Below are 16,814 nucleotides of genomic sequence, written 5' to 3'. Positions count from 1 at the left end.
TTGCTTAGAAAAATAAATGTGCTTTTAAATAGTTTAAAATGTAGCTTTTGTGTTCATTTGGATGAAAATCTCTTTTCTTTTCTTTTTTAAATCTATCGAGCAATAAGTTGTATATAGGCAGTATAGCTATCAAAAGCGATTTAAATTTATCGCAACATTATTGTGTATCACATATCTCATAACATACAGCCCTGACACTGGGCTAATTCAAGAATCTTTTCAAAGCAGTATACAATGACATTCACACAATCCAACTTATGGAACACGAAACACAACATGCAACACACTATATGGAGCTAGCCTCTGAATAATGCAGGAAGTTTTCATGAAAATGAAAAGTGTGAACTCCACAAACTAACTGACAGTTACAAAAGTGCTCCAAGTTGCTGCATCAACCAAGTAGTACCTTTAGCTCACACTAGAGGGCAGTAGTGTATTGTGTAAAAGTGTCACAGGTTTGTCGACCCCCAAACATCCGCTTACCTGGAATGGGATGTCAGCCATGGTTTTGGCCAGGTAGTAGGCTTTCAGGCTGTACCAGTAGTTCAGATGTTCTCTCAGGAAAACAGACATCTCTAGAGGAACTGACCGATGGTGCACAAAAAAAAAAAGTCACAATTATCTGTCAATCCATTCACAACATATGGGATTTAGAAATGGATCTCATGTATACAACTGTTTCCCTCAGTCAGACTCACAGGTCAACACGGTCGGCATGAGCGCTCCAAACATGATGAAGAGCATAGAGAAGAAAAGGAACCCGGTGTTGTTAAAGACCTTGCTCGCGTCATTGCCGATGTTCAGGTAGAGCAAGCCTATTAACACACCTATGGCGATGTGGGAGATCAGTCTGAGGTGGGTCAAAACCTGCGAGCAGATCAAAAGCAGGAACAAATGAAGATCCACGCACAGACATCTGTCGTTTTTGGGTAAAGTATCTTATTTTAAGATGACACAATCTAGATAAACACTTTACATTTCAATGTGTTTGGAAACAGTGCTAAGCTGTAATATTCATCAAATTTTTCCAAACCACTCACCTGGTCTCGACATATGGTAATGAAGGTTCTCTTGAAGAGGATACAGAACTGTGTAAATGTACTTGTGGCAAACGTGTGTCTCTCTGTGTGTCCGGCATCCTGGGGAAAGGAAAGCACATCATCTATTAAACATTAAAAATGATTAATGAATAATTAGGCACAACATAATAAAAATTAATTCTTCTCTTATGGACAAATTTAAACACCTGTGGGCAGACATTTTGCCCCAGAAACCTGGTGACGATTTGTTGATAAATAGATGTATTTTTAAAGCTTAAATTAAATTGTAGGTAGGATTAAACACCTATTTTGTAGTATTGGCTAATTATTCAGATTTTTTGTTGTTGTATATATTAGAAATGTATGTTATATTAAAGTACACTGCACTCACTATGTTGTACTATAATATAGCCATACTATAGTGTATTATACCGAAATATTTTAACTGTATTTATTAGTTATGTTCCTGCACATGTAAATGGTTATTTGTGTATGTTTCTTTTACCTTATACTTTATCTTATCCCTCATACAAAGAAATAACGCGGCATTCAAGTTAATATATGGTCTAATTTCTGATATTCTATACTATACTATACTTATATTACACGTCTATAATAATACTGACAAACTAGTGCCTAATCACATTACTAGTTAACACTGTTAATAAGGCTCTGCTAATACTAATCACTACTATTACATTAAGCACACCCTGTTACTTTTATATTTTTGTTCTTACTTGAATATACGTCTTAGACTGTATTCTTTCATGTAGTCAAGTATTTGTACTGTTGGTGTCCCACAACCAAATTTCCCCTCTGGGTTTTAAGAAAGGTTTATCTTATCTTCCCTTTTTGGCTTTCTTGCCTGAAGTGAGATTAGAAGATTGCACTCCCATCTTTGTAATGTAAATGTGAAGCTACAGTCAGGAGATGGTCATCTCAAATTAGCCCAAAGACTGAAAACAGAGAAGAAAGATCCTGCCTGGCTTCTTCCAAATATAACAAAATACACAGGGGGGGTGCAACCTCTATTCCGACATCCCCCTATAACATAGGGGTCAAACTCAAGGCCCGCGGGCCAAATCCGCCGCTTTACAGAAGTTCGTTGCCCAGTCAGTGTCGAGTGAGGCAGTGAGTGACAGAGCATAGTTACAGCGGCACAGCGACACCAAACATGGAGCAAAATCTGCTTCAGCAACCGAGACAAGAAACACCAGGAAAACTCCCGCGATCACCGTCTCCTCTGTGTTCCTCCTCACCGCCCCTCCTCATCCCTGAAAACAATGAATGACAGGTGATACACACCAGGGTCTGGAACAGGGGATTTCAAAGTCCTGGCTTTCAGACTATTCAAATATTGCAAAATTCAAATCATAAATACTTAAATAGTGCTTGATCTAAAAAAGTATAAAAATGAGGCTAATTAATGTCATAAATTCATGGGATTTATTTAACAGACAGAGAAATGTAAGTGTGCACCCACATACAATATTTCTGTGTGTACGTGCACCATATGTCAGTGCACAACTACGTGTTAATGCTACCAAACTCATCTGTTAAATAAATTGTACAATTGTTGTAATTGTTGCATATTTTCCCTTGCGATTATTTGCCTTAGACCAGGGGTGCCCAACCAGTCGATCGCGGTCTACCAGTCGATCGCGGGCTGAGTTCCAGTCGATCGAGAGAAAATGTTGTGTGTAGGCTATCCTCCTACTGTTGTGTTAAATAGGCCTACATTAAAACTTCCAACTTAAAACATCTTAAATAGGCACAATGAACTGCTGATCACGTGAAGCAGTGTGTAGATTTGTACAGCTGTAGTAAAGTAGATCAGGCATAATCAAAGAAAAGATCTCACGCGCTTCTTTCTATCTGCGCGCGCATGGTATGGTTGCTAGGTTCTAACTAAGGACTTGGAAGGGCGCGAGAAGCTTGACTAGAGCGAGTGGATACTACCATGGCAGCAGAAGCTAAAACATCTAAAACTTATCATTTTCATTCAGAGTGGGAGGAGGATTATTTTTTCATATATTCCAATGCCAAGTCCATCTGTCTTATCTGCAATGCAAATGTGGCTTTACCAAAGAAAGGGAGTTTGGAGCGACATTTGAAGACGGTCCACAAGAGCTACGATACAAACTTCCCAGCTAAATCACCACTGCGCGCCCGAAAAGTAAAGGAATTGAAAACTCAGTTAGCAGCACAACAGTCCATTTTTACCAGGCCCAATACCACGAGTAAGGCTGCAACCATAGCTTCTTATCGTGCCTGTCGTGTTCTTGCAAAAGGAGAGAAATCTTTCAGGGAGGGTGAGATTGTGAAAGAAGCGTTCATGGAAGCCGCAGATGCGCTTTTTGCCGATTTTAAAAATCGAAAGGAGATTGTGTCTGCTATTCAGGATGTGCAGCTATCAAGAAATTCTGTTACACGGCGATGCGAGTTTACTCTAAGGTGCTGGAAAGGAGGGTCCGGCCGATTGTCGAACCTCAGATTGAAGAGGAACAATGCGGTTTTCGTCCTGGTCGTGGAACGACGGACCAGCTTTTCACTCTCGCAAGGATCCTGGAGGGGGCCTGGGAGTACGCTCATCCGGTCTACATGTGCTTTGTGGATTTGGAGAAGGCGTATGACCGGGTTCCCAGGGAGATACTGTGGGAGGTGCTGCGGGAGTATGGGGTGAGGGGGTCTTTGCTCAGGGCCATCCAATCTCTGTACTCCCAAAGCGAGAGCTGTGTCCGGGTCCTCGGCAGCACGTCGGACCGTTTACCGGTGAGGGTTGGCCTCCGCCAGGGCTGCGCTTTGTCACCAATCCTGTTTGTGATATTCATGGACACGATTTCGAGGCGTAGTCGTGGGGGAGGGGGTTTGCAGTTCGGGGGGCTAAGGATTGCACCACTGCTTTTTGCAGATGATGTGGTCCTAATGGCTTCATCGGTCTGTGACCTTCAGCACTCACTGGATCGGTTCGCGGCCGAGTGTGAAGCGGCTGGGATGAGGATCAGCACCTCCAAATCTGAGGCCATGGTTCTCAGCAGGAAACCGATGGATTGTCCACTCCAGGTAGGGAATGAAGCCTTACCCCAAGTGAAGGAGTTCAAGTATCTCGGGGTCTTGTTCTCGAGTGAGGGAACAATGGAGCGTGAGATGGGCCGGAGAATCGGAGCAGCGGGAGCGGTACTGCAGTCGCTTTGCCGCACCGTTGTGACGAAAAGAGAGCTGAGCCAGAAGACAAAGCTCTCTGTCTACCGGGCCATCTTCGTTCCTACCCTCACCTATGGTCATGAAGGATGGGTCATGACCGAAAGAACGAGATCGCGGATACAAGCGGCCGAAATGGGATTTCTCCGCAGGGTGGCTGGCATCTCCCTTAGGGATAAGGTGAGAAGTTCAGTCATCCGGGAGGGACTCGGAGTAGAACCGCTGCTCCTTCGCGTTGAAAGGAGCCAGTTGAGGTGGTTCGGGCACCTAGTGAGGATGCCACCTGGGCGCCTCCCTAGGGAGGTGTTCCAGGCACGTCCAGCTGGGAAGAGACCGAGGGGTAGACCTAGGACCAGGTGGAGGGATTATATCTCTTCGCTGACCTGGGAGCGCCTTGGAATCCCCCAGTCAGAGCTGGTTGATGTGGCCAGGGAAAGAGAAGTTTGGGGCTCTCTGCTGGAGCTGTTACCTCCACGACCCTGACGGAAAAGCGGGAGAAGATGATGGATGGATGGCGATGCGAGGGAATAGCGGAGGATGTTGAACAGCAATTGAGGAATGATATTGACACATGTGAGTGTTTTTCTCTGCAATTCGATGAATCCACTGATGCTGTGGATGTGGCTCAGCTATGTGTGTTCATTAGAATGGTTTTCGACAATATGAGTGTAAAAGAAGAGCTGCTGACCATTTTGCCTTTGAAAGGGCACACAAGAGGCACAGATATTTTTCAGGTTTTTATGGAATTCGTTAGTAAGAGCAAGTTGCCCCTCTTCAAACTCATCTCCATTACAACCGATGGGCTCCAGTAATGATTGGACGTACTGCTGGGTTCATTGGATTGTGCAAACAGTCTGAATCTTTCCCAGATTTCCTGAATTACCAGTGTATAATTCACCAGCAAGGGTTGTGCGGGAAGATTTTAAATATGAAAGACGTGATGGACGTGGCTAACAAGATTGCCTGTTCTGTTCGGGCCAGGAGTCTGCAGAGGCGATTATTCTGTGCGCAACTAGAGGAGACCGGGGCAGAACACACAGATCTGCTGCAGACAGACGTAAGGTGGCTCAGCAGAGGTATATTTCTGGAACGGTTTTCTGAATTGTTGCCCGAAATTAAAGACTTTCTGAAACGTTCAAACCATGCTGAGTATGCACAGCTAGAAGACAGTCAGTAGCTCTTGGATTTAGCCTTTCTTACTGATCTGACTGACAAGCTCAATAACTTGAATCTAGAGCTGCAGGGTAAGAACAAACACATCATCAACATGATCAGCTCCGTGAACACCTTTAAAAGCAGGTTGCAACAGTGAGATCTGCGGAACATTCCACACATGAACACAGAACTTAAGCGTCAGGGCAAAGACTGTGCAGAGCTTGAGAGTGCACGATGATGATATGATGATCAAGTGCAAAGCATCTTGTCAGAATTTGACAGGCGCTTTACTGACTTTGCATCCATTGAGCCTGTTGTCAGTTTTCTCAGTTTTCCATTTGGGGAGAATATAGATGTGGATTGTATAACGTCCAAAGTGGCATCACTCTTTAACCTGGATAGCGGTGCTATTGAGAATGAGATCCTCACACTAAATAATGACATTGAGCTCAAATCAAGAGACCTGACACAAAATGTCCAATTCTGGAATCTCATGCAGAAAGAGAAGTACCCCAACCTCAGACAAACTGCAAAGAATTTGACTGCACTTTTTGGATCAACATATTTGTGTGAGTCTGCCTTTTCACATGTGAAAATCATTAAGTCAAAATACAGATCCACCATGACTGATGACCACCTTGCGGCCTGCTTACGGCTGGCACTCAGCTCCTACTGTCCGGACTATGAGAGACTAGCTTCCTCCTCTCAGTGCCAGAAGTCCCACTAAGGTAGAGAGCCACTTTTCCAACTTAAATTAGGCATTGTATTAATTGGGTTGTATGTTGTTGTGTTGTTACGGGCCAGTCCTAGGCCTTCTTGTGCTTATTCTTTGCACAACGTACATTTACTTCAATAAAAATGAATCGGTTTTTTGAGTGCAGGTTTTTTTAGTCGTCGACCGATCCCATAATCCATTGCACGGTTCGCGGTAGGCTAATCATGTGATTCTCGCGGTTGTCGGAAGGTTTTTTGATTCATCGACCAATCCCATAATCCGTTGCACAGGAGCATGTCTCGGTTACAGGGCTCTCTTGCCGAGTAGTGCTGTGGTTCACGGCAGGTTTGAGTCAGTCAATTAACCAATCCCATAAACCATTGTAATGTTATTGTTAATGAGTGCACAGTGTAGTTTGCCAATGAAGCAGGCGTTCAAATGCGGTGTGCCTATTTTACACGCAACAGTAAAACGATGGATGGGCTATGAATTTGTAATGTGTAGTTTAAGTTAAATGTATTTGTACAGCGCAAATCAACAGGAGCTGTACCAAAGTGTTGTGGTATAGTTGGAGGGAGCTAACACGTTACTGTCAGCTACATAGGTAAGAATAGGACTTCTGGTGGTGGGCAGATGACTATCGTTTAGACCCAGCGGAATGTTTGAAAAAAAAGTAAAGTGCCGCAACTCCGACAATGGAAAAAATGTTGTCGGGGTATTAGACGTCAATGTCGGAGTAGAGGTATGTCGGAATAGCAGCATGTAACCGATCTGCCGTGCTAATGACATAACTAGGAGAGCCATCCTGGAAACCAAAAGGAGTCCCTTATACACTTCAATTCTGATTGATTAAACATTCAAGATAACACATTTTAGTAAACTTAAATCCCTAAAAAGGTTGATATTGTTACCTTAAAACAGAGCTAGCCTTTTCCGCCTGTTTCCAATCTTCATGCTAAGCTAAATTATGCTAACCAGCAGCTGGCTCTAGCTTCAGTACAGTACCATTCTGACATTAGTGTGGTTTCAATCTTCTATGAAAAACAAAACTGTCATCATCGTTACTGAATCCAGAAAACCCCTATAAAATAAACAAATTAGGGTCATTCAGATTGTGTTGTCTGTAATGTATTAGCTTCCACTCGTTAGCTAAACACCTCTTAGGACTTAAATAGGACAGCCATACTGGAACCCAGAAAGAGTCCTTTTTTATTCCGGTAGGTGGATATATTGCTATCTTTAGACAGAGCCAGGCTAGTTGTCTCCCACAGTTTACAGTTTTATGCTAAGCTAACCAGCTGTTTGCTCTAGCTTCAAAGCTAGTGTTCAGACATTAGTGTCTTATCGATCTTCTCCTCTTACTCTAGGCAAGAAAGTGAATAATAACATGTAACTTTATTAAAATATCAACTGAAAATCAAATTATTTAGGGGGAAAATAGGATAAATGTAAAAGTTTGTACTTTTATTTTGTGTTTCTACTAGAACATTTTCAACGTGCTTCAATGTTAAAAAAAAAACGACGTAGGAAAGGAAGCCATATCCCAAGTTTTCTGAACAGAATCTGTCACATTTTGTACTACACACCTTTGGGCACTTGGTTACAGACATGCCATTGTTTTCACATTGGTTCTTCTTCTCCTCTAATGCACACATTCCACCCTGGACTGCCTCAAAAAGCACCGGATTCAGGTCTCCATACTCTCCTGATGCCACTTCAATGACTGCACCGGAGGCAAAAGCAGAAAGAAACACAGGTTATTAAGGAATTAAAATGGTTCTTACAAAAGTGTAGCAAATACATGTAGATACGTGACATGGACATACTGAAGTCTGCAGGGTTGTGGTAGGTAGGACAGTAAAGCCCCAGAGTCTTCAGATAAGGGATGAGGTAAGGGACTGTGCCTTTGTAGATACACTGTCCCTGACTGAGAATGTAAAGCTGTGGTGAAACAAAATGTTTTAAGGTTTGTAAATTACCTTTCAGAGGATTGCAAATGACACAGACAGTTATTCATTTCTTCTGTTCCTTTGCCCTTTATAGACAGACTTGTACCTTGTCAAACATCTCAAACAGTTTGGCACTGGGCTGGTGGATGGTGCAGATGATGGTCCGTCCTCCCAGGGCCAGAGAGCGCATTAGTGAGACCACCTGGTAGCATGACACACTGTCTAAGCCACTAAACAGAGAGAGACATAAAGGCAAACATTAATTAGCAGCTGGAAAGAAATCGAAGAGAAGACATATGTGAGTCAGGACAAAGATCTTTAGAGAGAAAGCCCCATTTATTGATTGAATTTTGTCCTCTGAAAGTTTCTATTAGTTATATTAACAGTAACTGGGCATTTTCATGTAAAGATCTTTTGAGAGATCCTTGTGATTAAGGATGATATTCTTCTTTTAATAAAATAGTATTAATATTTGATAGAAGTAGGTTTTTTTTGGAAACTTATGGACAGTTTGGGGAATAAGCAACACATTTGTTTCTCGTGTACTTAGCATTGAACTGGATGATGAGACTATTTTGTAAAAGTTAAATGAAAATTGGTAAATGGGGAATGAGATTTTAAAAAAACTGGATTTTTTAAATGTATTAAATAAGGCCAAGATATTCTATAGTTTTCCTAATGACATACCCAATCACACAATGGACACTGCCAAATTCATTGTAAATAATATCTCTGAATCGAGACAACAGATGCATTTTGTTTTATTTCTATTTAGAGTCAGTCAAGATTATTACAACCTGTATAGCATTGAAGGAGGGTTGCAGATTATCAAAGGCTTGTTGAAAAGAGTCAACAGTAAAATAGAAAAGTGTCGTTTCCATAGATGAACTTGTCAACCTCTTAAAGATAGGAGTATTAACACAATGGTTATTAAATCAGGGACCACGTTTGATCCCTGTTGCACACCTTTTGTGACAGGAAAGCACTCTGATAGTTAAAGGAAAGGTTTTAATTTTAAAAAATCCTGTGCCTTTAAACATCTGGGATTTTGGATGTTAAGTGAATGTAGCCGTAGAAACTTACATAAAAAAAAAACATTGATTGATTGATTGAAACAATTATATCTATAAGAAAAGACACATTTTCTCATTTTAAAAATCATATTTGGTCTAAAGATTCAGCTGGGGTAGGTGGAGGTACTGCTGACCTAGTTGACAAGCATTAGTCAGCCAATCAATTCTAAATTGACTGTGATCAGTCAATTTAGAATCTGAATACTGAGAGAGGAGCGCTGCATCAGCAGCAAGGTAGTGATGTAACCAAACCACGTTGTTTGAGTTGTATGGCTGCATGATAACATACAATACAAGAAACTTGAAGCCTTCTAAATGTGAATACATAAATAGCCACTCGCCTCCCTTTCCAATTTTGTCTATTTTAAACATGTGATGCAAGGACAACTGTATTCATTATTAGGGTTTCCATGAGAGAAACTTTGTTTAAAATGTTTTATTTGTTTTTGTCTGCGAGACTTCATTTGTCTGAAGGCTTGGGTCCCAGTGCGTCCCAGCGCTTATACATACCAGATGCTACCATTGCAATTAAGAGCAAAACGGTTAGGGTTTCAAACGTCATTCCAACACCATATGTCCAGCTGTCACAAGACTCATTATAATTATGCAGCCAGATGTGCTGTCTGGACGAACTGAAACTGCCTTTGCGTTGCCTTTTCAGGAATAAAACATCTCAATTCCAATGTTCAAATGTACCTCTATCCATTACCTAATGAACTTTCTAAATTAAATTGTTGGCATAAAGTAGAATAACAACCACATAGGTTTTATATTGTATTCCAATGAGGACTCAGCAATTGACTTAATGTGGTCAACGTTTACATTGTACTGTACATTGCTTTTTTAAATATATTTTGAATGGAGGCACATTTCAAACAAACAATTAAAATGTCTTATGTGCTAATATTCTTTTTAATGTAGCTATCATCAGCACATCAGGTTCAGCCTGTCTCACCTGGTCGGCTCATCAAAGAACATGACTGGAGGATTGTTGACCAGTTCGAGGGCGATGGCCAGACGTTTGCACTGACCACCGGACAGAGAGCTGGTACGAGTGTAAGCACAGTCAAGGAGTCCCAGGGCCGTCAGAATCTCATTCACCTGGACAGAGAAAGTCAGAGAGAGATAATTCATAAGATTCTGGATGTCTGTTTTATCATTTAAAAAAAACTGTCATTTTCATTTGTACCCATAAAACTACTCTATTGTCATTGTCAAGTGTAGACTGCAAGCTAGACTTATATTGTTTAAGATCTTTGGGCCAGAGAGTGCCTTTATTGATAGGTAGCTACAGTGTTTAAAGGGGGAAGACAAAGGGGATGACACTGCTGTCCCTCTTAAAGAAAGAGGCTTTAAACTTATGCCACAGCTGAGTAACTTTCTGTGAGAGCTTTATTTTGCATGGTAGAAGCTAAGGCAAACATTTCCTGTCACATACAAAAGAAAAAGAAAAAGCTGTCAAATTGCTAATTACTGTCAACACATTCACAAAGCTAATGCTAACTCTCGCTACTTTGACAACACTGCTCTGCACTAAAGGTTTTACCTATCGTTGTCAGTGAAGGTTGGAGATGTTTATATAGATATATGTTATCACTTGTATATTAAACAGATTGACTGTTTTAACATGTGTCACATACTTTATCTATTTTGCGCGGGTAGTTTTAAACCTCATATTTTAGGGAAGTGTAATTGTCTGATGTAGTCAGGAAAAGCATTTAAGGATAAACATAAGTAAAATACATTGATTAATGTTAATTGAGGGAATATCTAGATATTGTTTGTTTAGCTCACCAGTTCTTTCTTCACATCCATAGTTTCATTCAGCTTTAAATTAGCTGAAACCTGCAGCAAGGACAAAAATCAAGTGTTATTATCATGTAATGCAACTGTAACCAGGTTGAAAATAACCCTTACAGTGATATTAAACATAACAGTTTAAAAAGGGAAAGTGTAATAGTATGTTTAAAAGACTAAAATGTATAATTATAAATGTTGTGTTTTATTTTGAAAGTTCATGGTTAAAGCGATCCAACGGAACTTGTCAAAAAGCCCATTATGGAGCTCCCCCTACAGGCTTGGAGGTAATGTACGTTTACGACACTGTCGGCCTCTCTCTTTCTCTTCCTTGCTTCATCAGTCAACGTCTTCTTTTTCTTCGGTGCCTCTGCCATGATGATGTACTGACAATGCTGCGCTTGCTTCTCCTTATACCTGGGTGCGTGGAGGGGGTCTATTTGTTATTGCGGTATGTGTGCCAGAAAGCAAGTCGAAGTACTTCCGCTCATCTCCCGGCCCGGTCTAGCAAAGTTACATAGCGCAGTTATCTCACCTCAGACCCCCGATGGGCATGAAAGAGAGGCAAATCGTCATATTAAAAGTCATTCTAGCCGCTCAATTTTTTTCAAGCTGTTATTTTAAGGTACAAATGCTACATTGGATCGCTTTAAAAGAGGAAGTGGTGTTTGTGAATGGGGAAAGTGCTGGTCACTGATTGGTTCAGTGTGTCGGGTCGAAGTTCGCACAAAGTCGCGGCACCGAGAGGGTGAGTCAGAGTGGTGGCTGGACTGACTAAGTCGCGGCGCTGAGAGTGAATTAAAGTTAACAGTTTATAGCAAGTACGTATGTAGTTAGTGTCCCAAGATTATCAACTCGACAGTCTTCATATGGATTTTTTTCTACACACCGTCTGCAAGGAACTGGATACCTTTCTACTCAAAGTTTGTCACAGAGTTACCGACTGTGTATATTAGCTATTAGTTAGAAACTGATTGTTAGCATTCATTAATAAAGTGAATGTACTCTTAACCATGTTATAGCTAACTCAGCTTGCGCTATTGGCTTCAGTTAGGTTTTTTTCGGCATGAACACCCTGAGGATCTTTTATCAGTTGTGCTGCAAGTCGGAGTTTTGGACAATACGAGAGAGCACGTGGTCGCTGGACACCTTCCCGCCGCCGTTGATCGCCATCTGAGACTGAGGGATCGGTGCAGTTGCAGTTTGGAGTTGCAGATGTTCAGGTTTCGCTTTGGGTTTATTGCTCATTTGAGTGAAGAGGACAAATAGTTTTGACTTTCAACGCTCTCAAGCATCACATCAGGCCTTCAACGTGAGGGGTTTTATTTCATGTTATTTGCCGGCTTGTGTGTGTGTGTGTGTGTGTGTGTGTGTGTGTGTGTGTGTGTGTGTGTGTGTGTGTGTGTGTGTGAATGAATGGCCCACTGAGTTAAGTGAAATTGATACAAAGGTGACCTGAACTAGTTTGATATTATAATAATTTCCAGGTAAAGGGATTATTAATCTGACATTATTGAAGGCACATTCTGACTGTATATTTCATGTTGTTTGTTCACAAGTATGCAGTAAATAATTGAGATCTCTATTTCTTAAACTGATTCCAGTGTGATATGTGGTGATTTCTGTTAATAGTGGTATTTAAACAAATGTGTTTAAGGTAAGTGACTAGTAAAGTTACATTATTTAAAGGTGCTTAAAGGGACTCAAGATAAAACCAACGGTACATTGATCAAATATAAACAGGATAACGAAAGAGAAATAAGACAACATTACCTTATGTATTCTTTGTTGTAAATTAGATTTATTGAGTTAACAAACTCAGGGCCCTTCCCTGATTAAACTAGGGAATAACTGGGCTACACAACTATTATTTGAGAAGCTCAGAAAATAACTATCAACCTTTTCATCACAGGATCAGACCAAATGTAAAAGATAATAAAACGATTAACACGAAGGATGACTTTAAATTGTCGTTGCTTTGAAATAAGCAGTCAGAAACAGCTCACCATCATGGCCTCTCGTGCAGTGAGGTGTGGCAGCAGCATGTCTTCCTGCATGATGTAGCAGGACATTTTCCTGAATTTCCTCAGGTCCCTGGGTTTCCCATTTACCAGGATCTGACCCTTCATCCCTGTTTCCCTGGAAGGCAGGAAGGAGACACACACACACACACTGGACAGTTCAAAGGCGAGGCCTACTAAAGTTATACACAGAAACACAGGCACGTTCTCATGCACTGTCAAGCCTAGTATTGCAGTATCTGTGCCGTAAATGTGTTACTGAGATGAAAGCTAACTCTTAACTGTGATCATTTTGTCTACAAATTGCTTTTCTAAACAAGCAACTTTGTCACGTTATATTTAGAAAGAGATAACAACAGTACTACTCTTACTCTATATTTAAATACAATTTTGGCACACTCACCTGTATCCAGCCAGAATATTCATTAAGGTGGACTTCCCGGCTCCAGAGGGCCCCATGATTCCTATCAGCTCCCGACTGCAGAACTTTCCAGACAAGCACTTCAGTAAGGCTTTGTAACCTGAGAACAACAAAGGGGGCGTTAATGGTACTGATCACTTCATCATGGCTATATTAACAATAAGAAGCAAAGTATCACATCATTCAACAACATCAACAAGTCAGCATTATAGTGCGGGCCATGATACACACTGGAAATGTATTGGTAAGAATGTGGTGATACGGTATTATTCATGCTAGGGGTTACAATTCACTATATTGCAATTTTCTAAGCGAGCGATATATTGGGATTATTTGCTATTATTTTAGAAAACCTGTCTGTATAAAACAATAACGTTTATGGAGACAGGTTTTTTCAAAGATGCAGATATGTGCTGCCAATTGGGATTGAGCACTTGAAACATCTGTTTTTACCTAGTACTTACTATTACAGTAACACAATGTTGACTATAATAAGTCTTGTCCATTTGCTTATTTCCTATGCACTTGGGGAGGGTGTTATTGTATTGATGAAAACAAATCAACCAATAAAAGTTGCTATCGCAACAAGGACACCCTCAGCAGCTTCCCAGACACACACCCACTCTTCTGATTGTGTTCAACATTTTCCCATCAAGCTGTTAAAATCAGCTTTATAATGTTATGGTGCCTCAAATCTGCTCTCCTGAAGGCACAATATGAGTTTGTGATCATAGATCTATAAAAAAAGTACTTTTCAGGACCACAATATCAGCCGTACAACGATGATGCACTTTATACTAACAGCATTAACACTGAGCACTCACCTGCATCAGCAAGAGATTATTTACAACCTCAGAGAGAAGCAGTATCTGTACAGAGAACAACGCTGATGTTGTTGAAACTATAAGCTGCTCATAAACACAACTCTCACTACAGAAAAACACTGTTTTTAAAACAGGTCTTAAGGTGAGTTAGCAACCCCCTTTTCTTTAAGGGGACCTATTATGGTTTTTCCAATGTTCCCTTTCTTATAGTGTGTTAAATTGGTTTCCATGCATGTAAACAGTGTGCAAATGCTAAAATCCCAAAGAAGTTTTCTCTCTCTCATCTAAAACTTAAGCTTCTATTGGCCAGCGTTTCTACACATTGAACGTGATAAGCTAAGGGGTGGGACTTTTCAGACACATCTCTAAGCGTTTGACCAACCACAACAAATGGTTTCAGACAGAGAATGAAAACATGTGCTGCAGCACAGGCAGTATGAGAAAAATAAAGAGCTTTCTGAACATTAAAGCATGGAGACATGTCACAGTATAGCGGCACAAAATACAAATATCAACCTTAGAATGAGCAAAATATGTCCTCTTTAAAAAATGTGTTTAAATGTAAAAAGCTGTCATTTATTTAGCTGTCTGTAGTAAAACTTGAGTGTTTTAAGATTTTCTATTTGTGGATAAAGGCTTCTGATTGGCAACTCAGATCTCAATTTCTGGAAATCTTTCCAAAGTGGACAGGGACCAGATACATCTGCCAGAGCAAATAAAACATGAGCTCGTAGATGTGTCTGGTTCCAAGGCAAGCTCCTGAGCCCCCCAAACGCTTCATTTGGAATCACTTTGGGTTATCCTCCTAATGAATATTTTATTAAACAGTAAACCAATGCACACAAAATCAATGGCTCATTTCCTAGAAGGGAGCGCCAACGTTAATGGAAAATGGGGGATTTCAAATTGAATCAACTTTGTTGCACACATACACAGCACTGCACACACACTGAAATTGAGTCCTTGCATTAAACCCATGCTAGTATAAGGAGCAGTGGGCAGCTACTTTAAGGGATGAGAGGGGATTTGGTGTCTTGATCAAGGGCGCCACGGAAGGAACACTGGGCACTACCATTCTGAGACTTGCACTGGAAACCAAGTGCCACTCTGTGCATGTATTTACTGTACAGGTATAAAAAATCGTAAAGTAAATAACAAGGCCAATTCTTACAATTGTTTTAATGCCTAGTTAAACCAGAAAATGATAACATTTTGGCCAAATTCCAATAGATTTTTCATTTTATTAATGATAGATTGTAACATACCTAAGAGGTACAGAAAAACAAGTATATTTGTAAAATCTCAATCTCAAAGAGACTCCCTTTCTTCGGTGCTGCTGGTATAAATGTACTCAAAAATGAGATAAATAAATTGAAGGAAAGCCAGAGTACAACACAGAGAACCTGAATGACTGCTTCCTTCTGCTGTGACACGTTCTGTACTGTGGCTGTGCAAACACGGCCACAGAGCGACCTAAGATTAAACACAAGTCACACATGCAATCAAAGACTCAAACTGAGCAACCCATCAACCAAAGGGGAAATCTTTGTGTTATTTATTTACAGTCAGTATTTACCTTGCAGTTCTTTGTTTTCTTCCTTCTTAAACAATATAATAAAGATTTGTAAAGTTAATGGTTAAGGTCCGTAGTGAATGTTCAACCACTGGGTTTAACATTCACTATTTTCTTCAAGGGGCCCTATAATGCTGATTTTCCGGTTCATACTTGTATATTTTGTTCCTGTACTATGACATGTTTGCTTTAATGTTCAAAAAGTGCTTATTTTTCTCATCCTGCCTGTGCTGCAGCCCCTCTTTTCACCTGACCCTTAGCCTATCACATAAAATGTGTTGGAGCGCTATCAAAGAAGTGTGAGTGTTACATAGTGATGTGAATATTAAAGAAGGAAACACAGGAGTCCAATCAAGGTGTAACCTCTGAAGGATAGTTTAGCCTTTGCAGACCATTTACATGCACAAAAACCAGTAACACACTATAGGAAAGGGAAAACCTGAAAAAGCACAATAGTTCCTCTTTAAATCGATTACATTTACCATCAGCACTGATTGAATATCCACATAAAAAGTGGTACATTTTCCCTTGCATATAAAAAGGATTATGAACTATCCTGCTTTAACATATCCTACTCTGCACATTTTAGAGATGGGTGTGCTAACCTTAGAGTTTGTGATCATCAATTATCTTTTCTCTGCTCAGAGGACTTGATGTTCAGATACGGTATGTACTTAAACCATCCAATTAGCAGAAGACTCATGTACATGACTTTGATCTGTGTTGATTAAAAATGCTCAATGGGAGCATGTGCAATGCTACGTTTATATATTACTGTATATCCCTGCATTTTTAAGTATCCAGTGATTCCGCCTGAAATCCATGGACATTGATTGGTTTTGGGTAGGACAGTGAGTCAAAAACAATCTGTCTGTGTGGGGAAATGATCTGGGCAAAAGAAGATCCATTAAGATAAGGGTTTGCAACATTAACTGTAAGCACCAGGTCAGCACTCACTGCTGGAGGCCATGATCAGTCAGTCAAAAGAAGAAACAGAGCGAGGACGAGAAAGAGAAATGTGTCCAGTCACAAGAATATCTCACTC

The 16,814-nt window shown here is 40.5% G+C and overlaps 1 protein-coding gene across 1 annotated transcript in view; it reads right to left on the bottom strand.

Moving 5' to 3' along the window:
- The window catches only part of LOC134880438 (ATP-binding cassette sub-family G member 4-like), a 31,177-nt gene that overhangs the window by 2,396 nt on the left and 11,967 nt on the right, over positions 1–16,814 (bottom strand). The window contains exons 3-12 of the mRNA XM_063907378.1: positions 13,355–13,472; positions 12,937–13,069; positions 10,928–10,978; positions 10,089–10,234; positions 8,167–8,290; positions 7,938–8,052; positions 7,698–7,834; positions 1,041–1,139; positions 699–867; positions 484–584 (exon numbers count right to left, since the gene is read on the bottom strand). Coding sequence (XP_063763448.1) covers positions 484–584; positions 699–867; positions 1,041–1,139; positions 7,698–7,834; positions 7,938–8,052; positions 8,167–8,290; positions 10,089–10,234; positions 10,928–10,978; positions 12,937–13,069; positions 13,355–13,472 — 1,193 coding nt within the window. The remainder of the gene's footprint in view (positions 1–483; positions 585–698; positions 868–1,040; positions 1,140–7,697; positions 7,835–7,937; positions 8,053–8,166; positions 8,291–10,088; positions 10,235–10,927; positions 10,979–12,936; positions 13,070–13,354; positions 13,473–16,814) is intronic.

Source organism: Eleginops maclovinus, chromosome 18, assembly GCF_036324505.1.
Source record: "Eleginops maclovinus isolate JMC-PN-2008 ecotype Puerto Natales chromosome 18, JC_Emac_rtc_rv5, whole genome shotgun sequence".
Lineage (NCBI taxonomy): Eukaryota > Metazoa > Chordata > Actinopteri > Perciformes > Eleginopidae > Eleginops > Eleginops maclovinus.
Note: the sequence above shows the minus strand (reverse complement) of the source record. Positions and strands in the feature narration are given on the sequence as shown.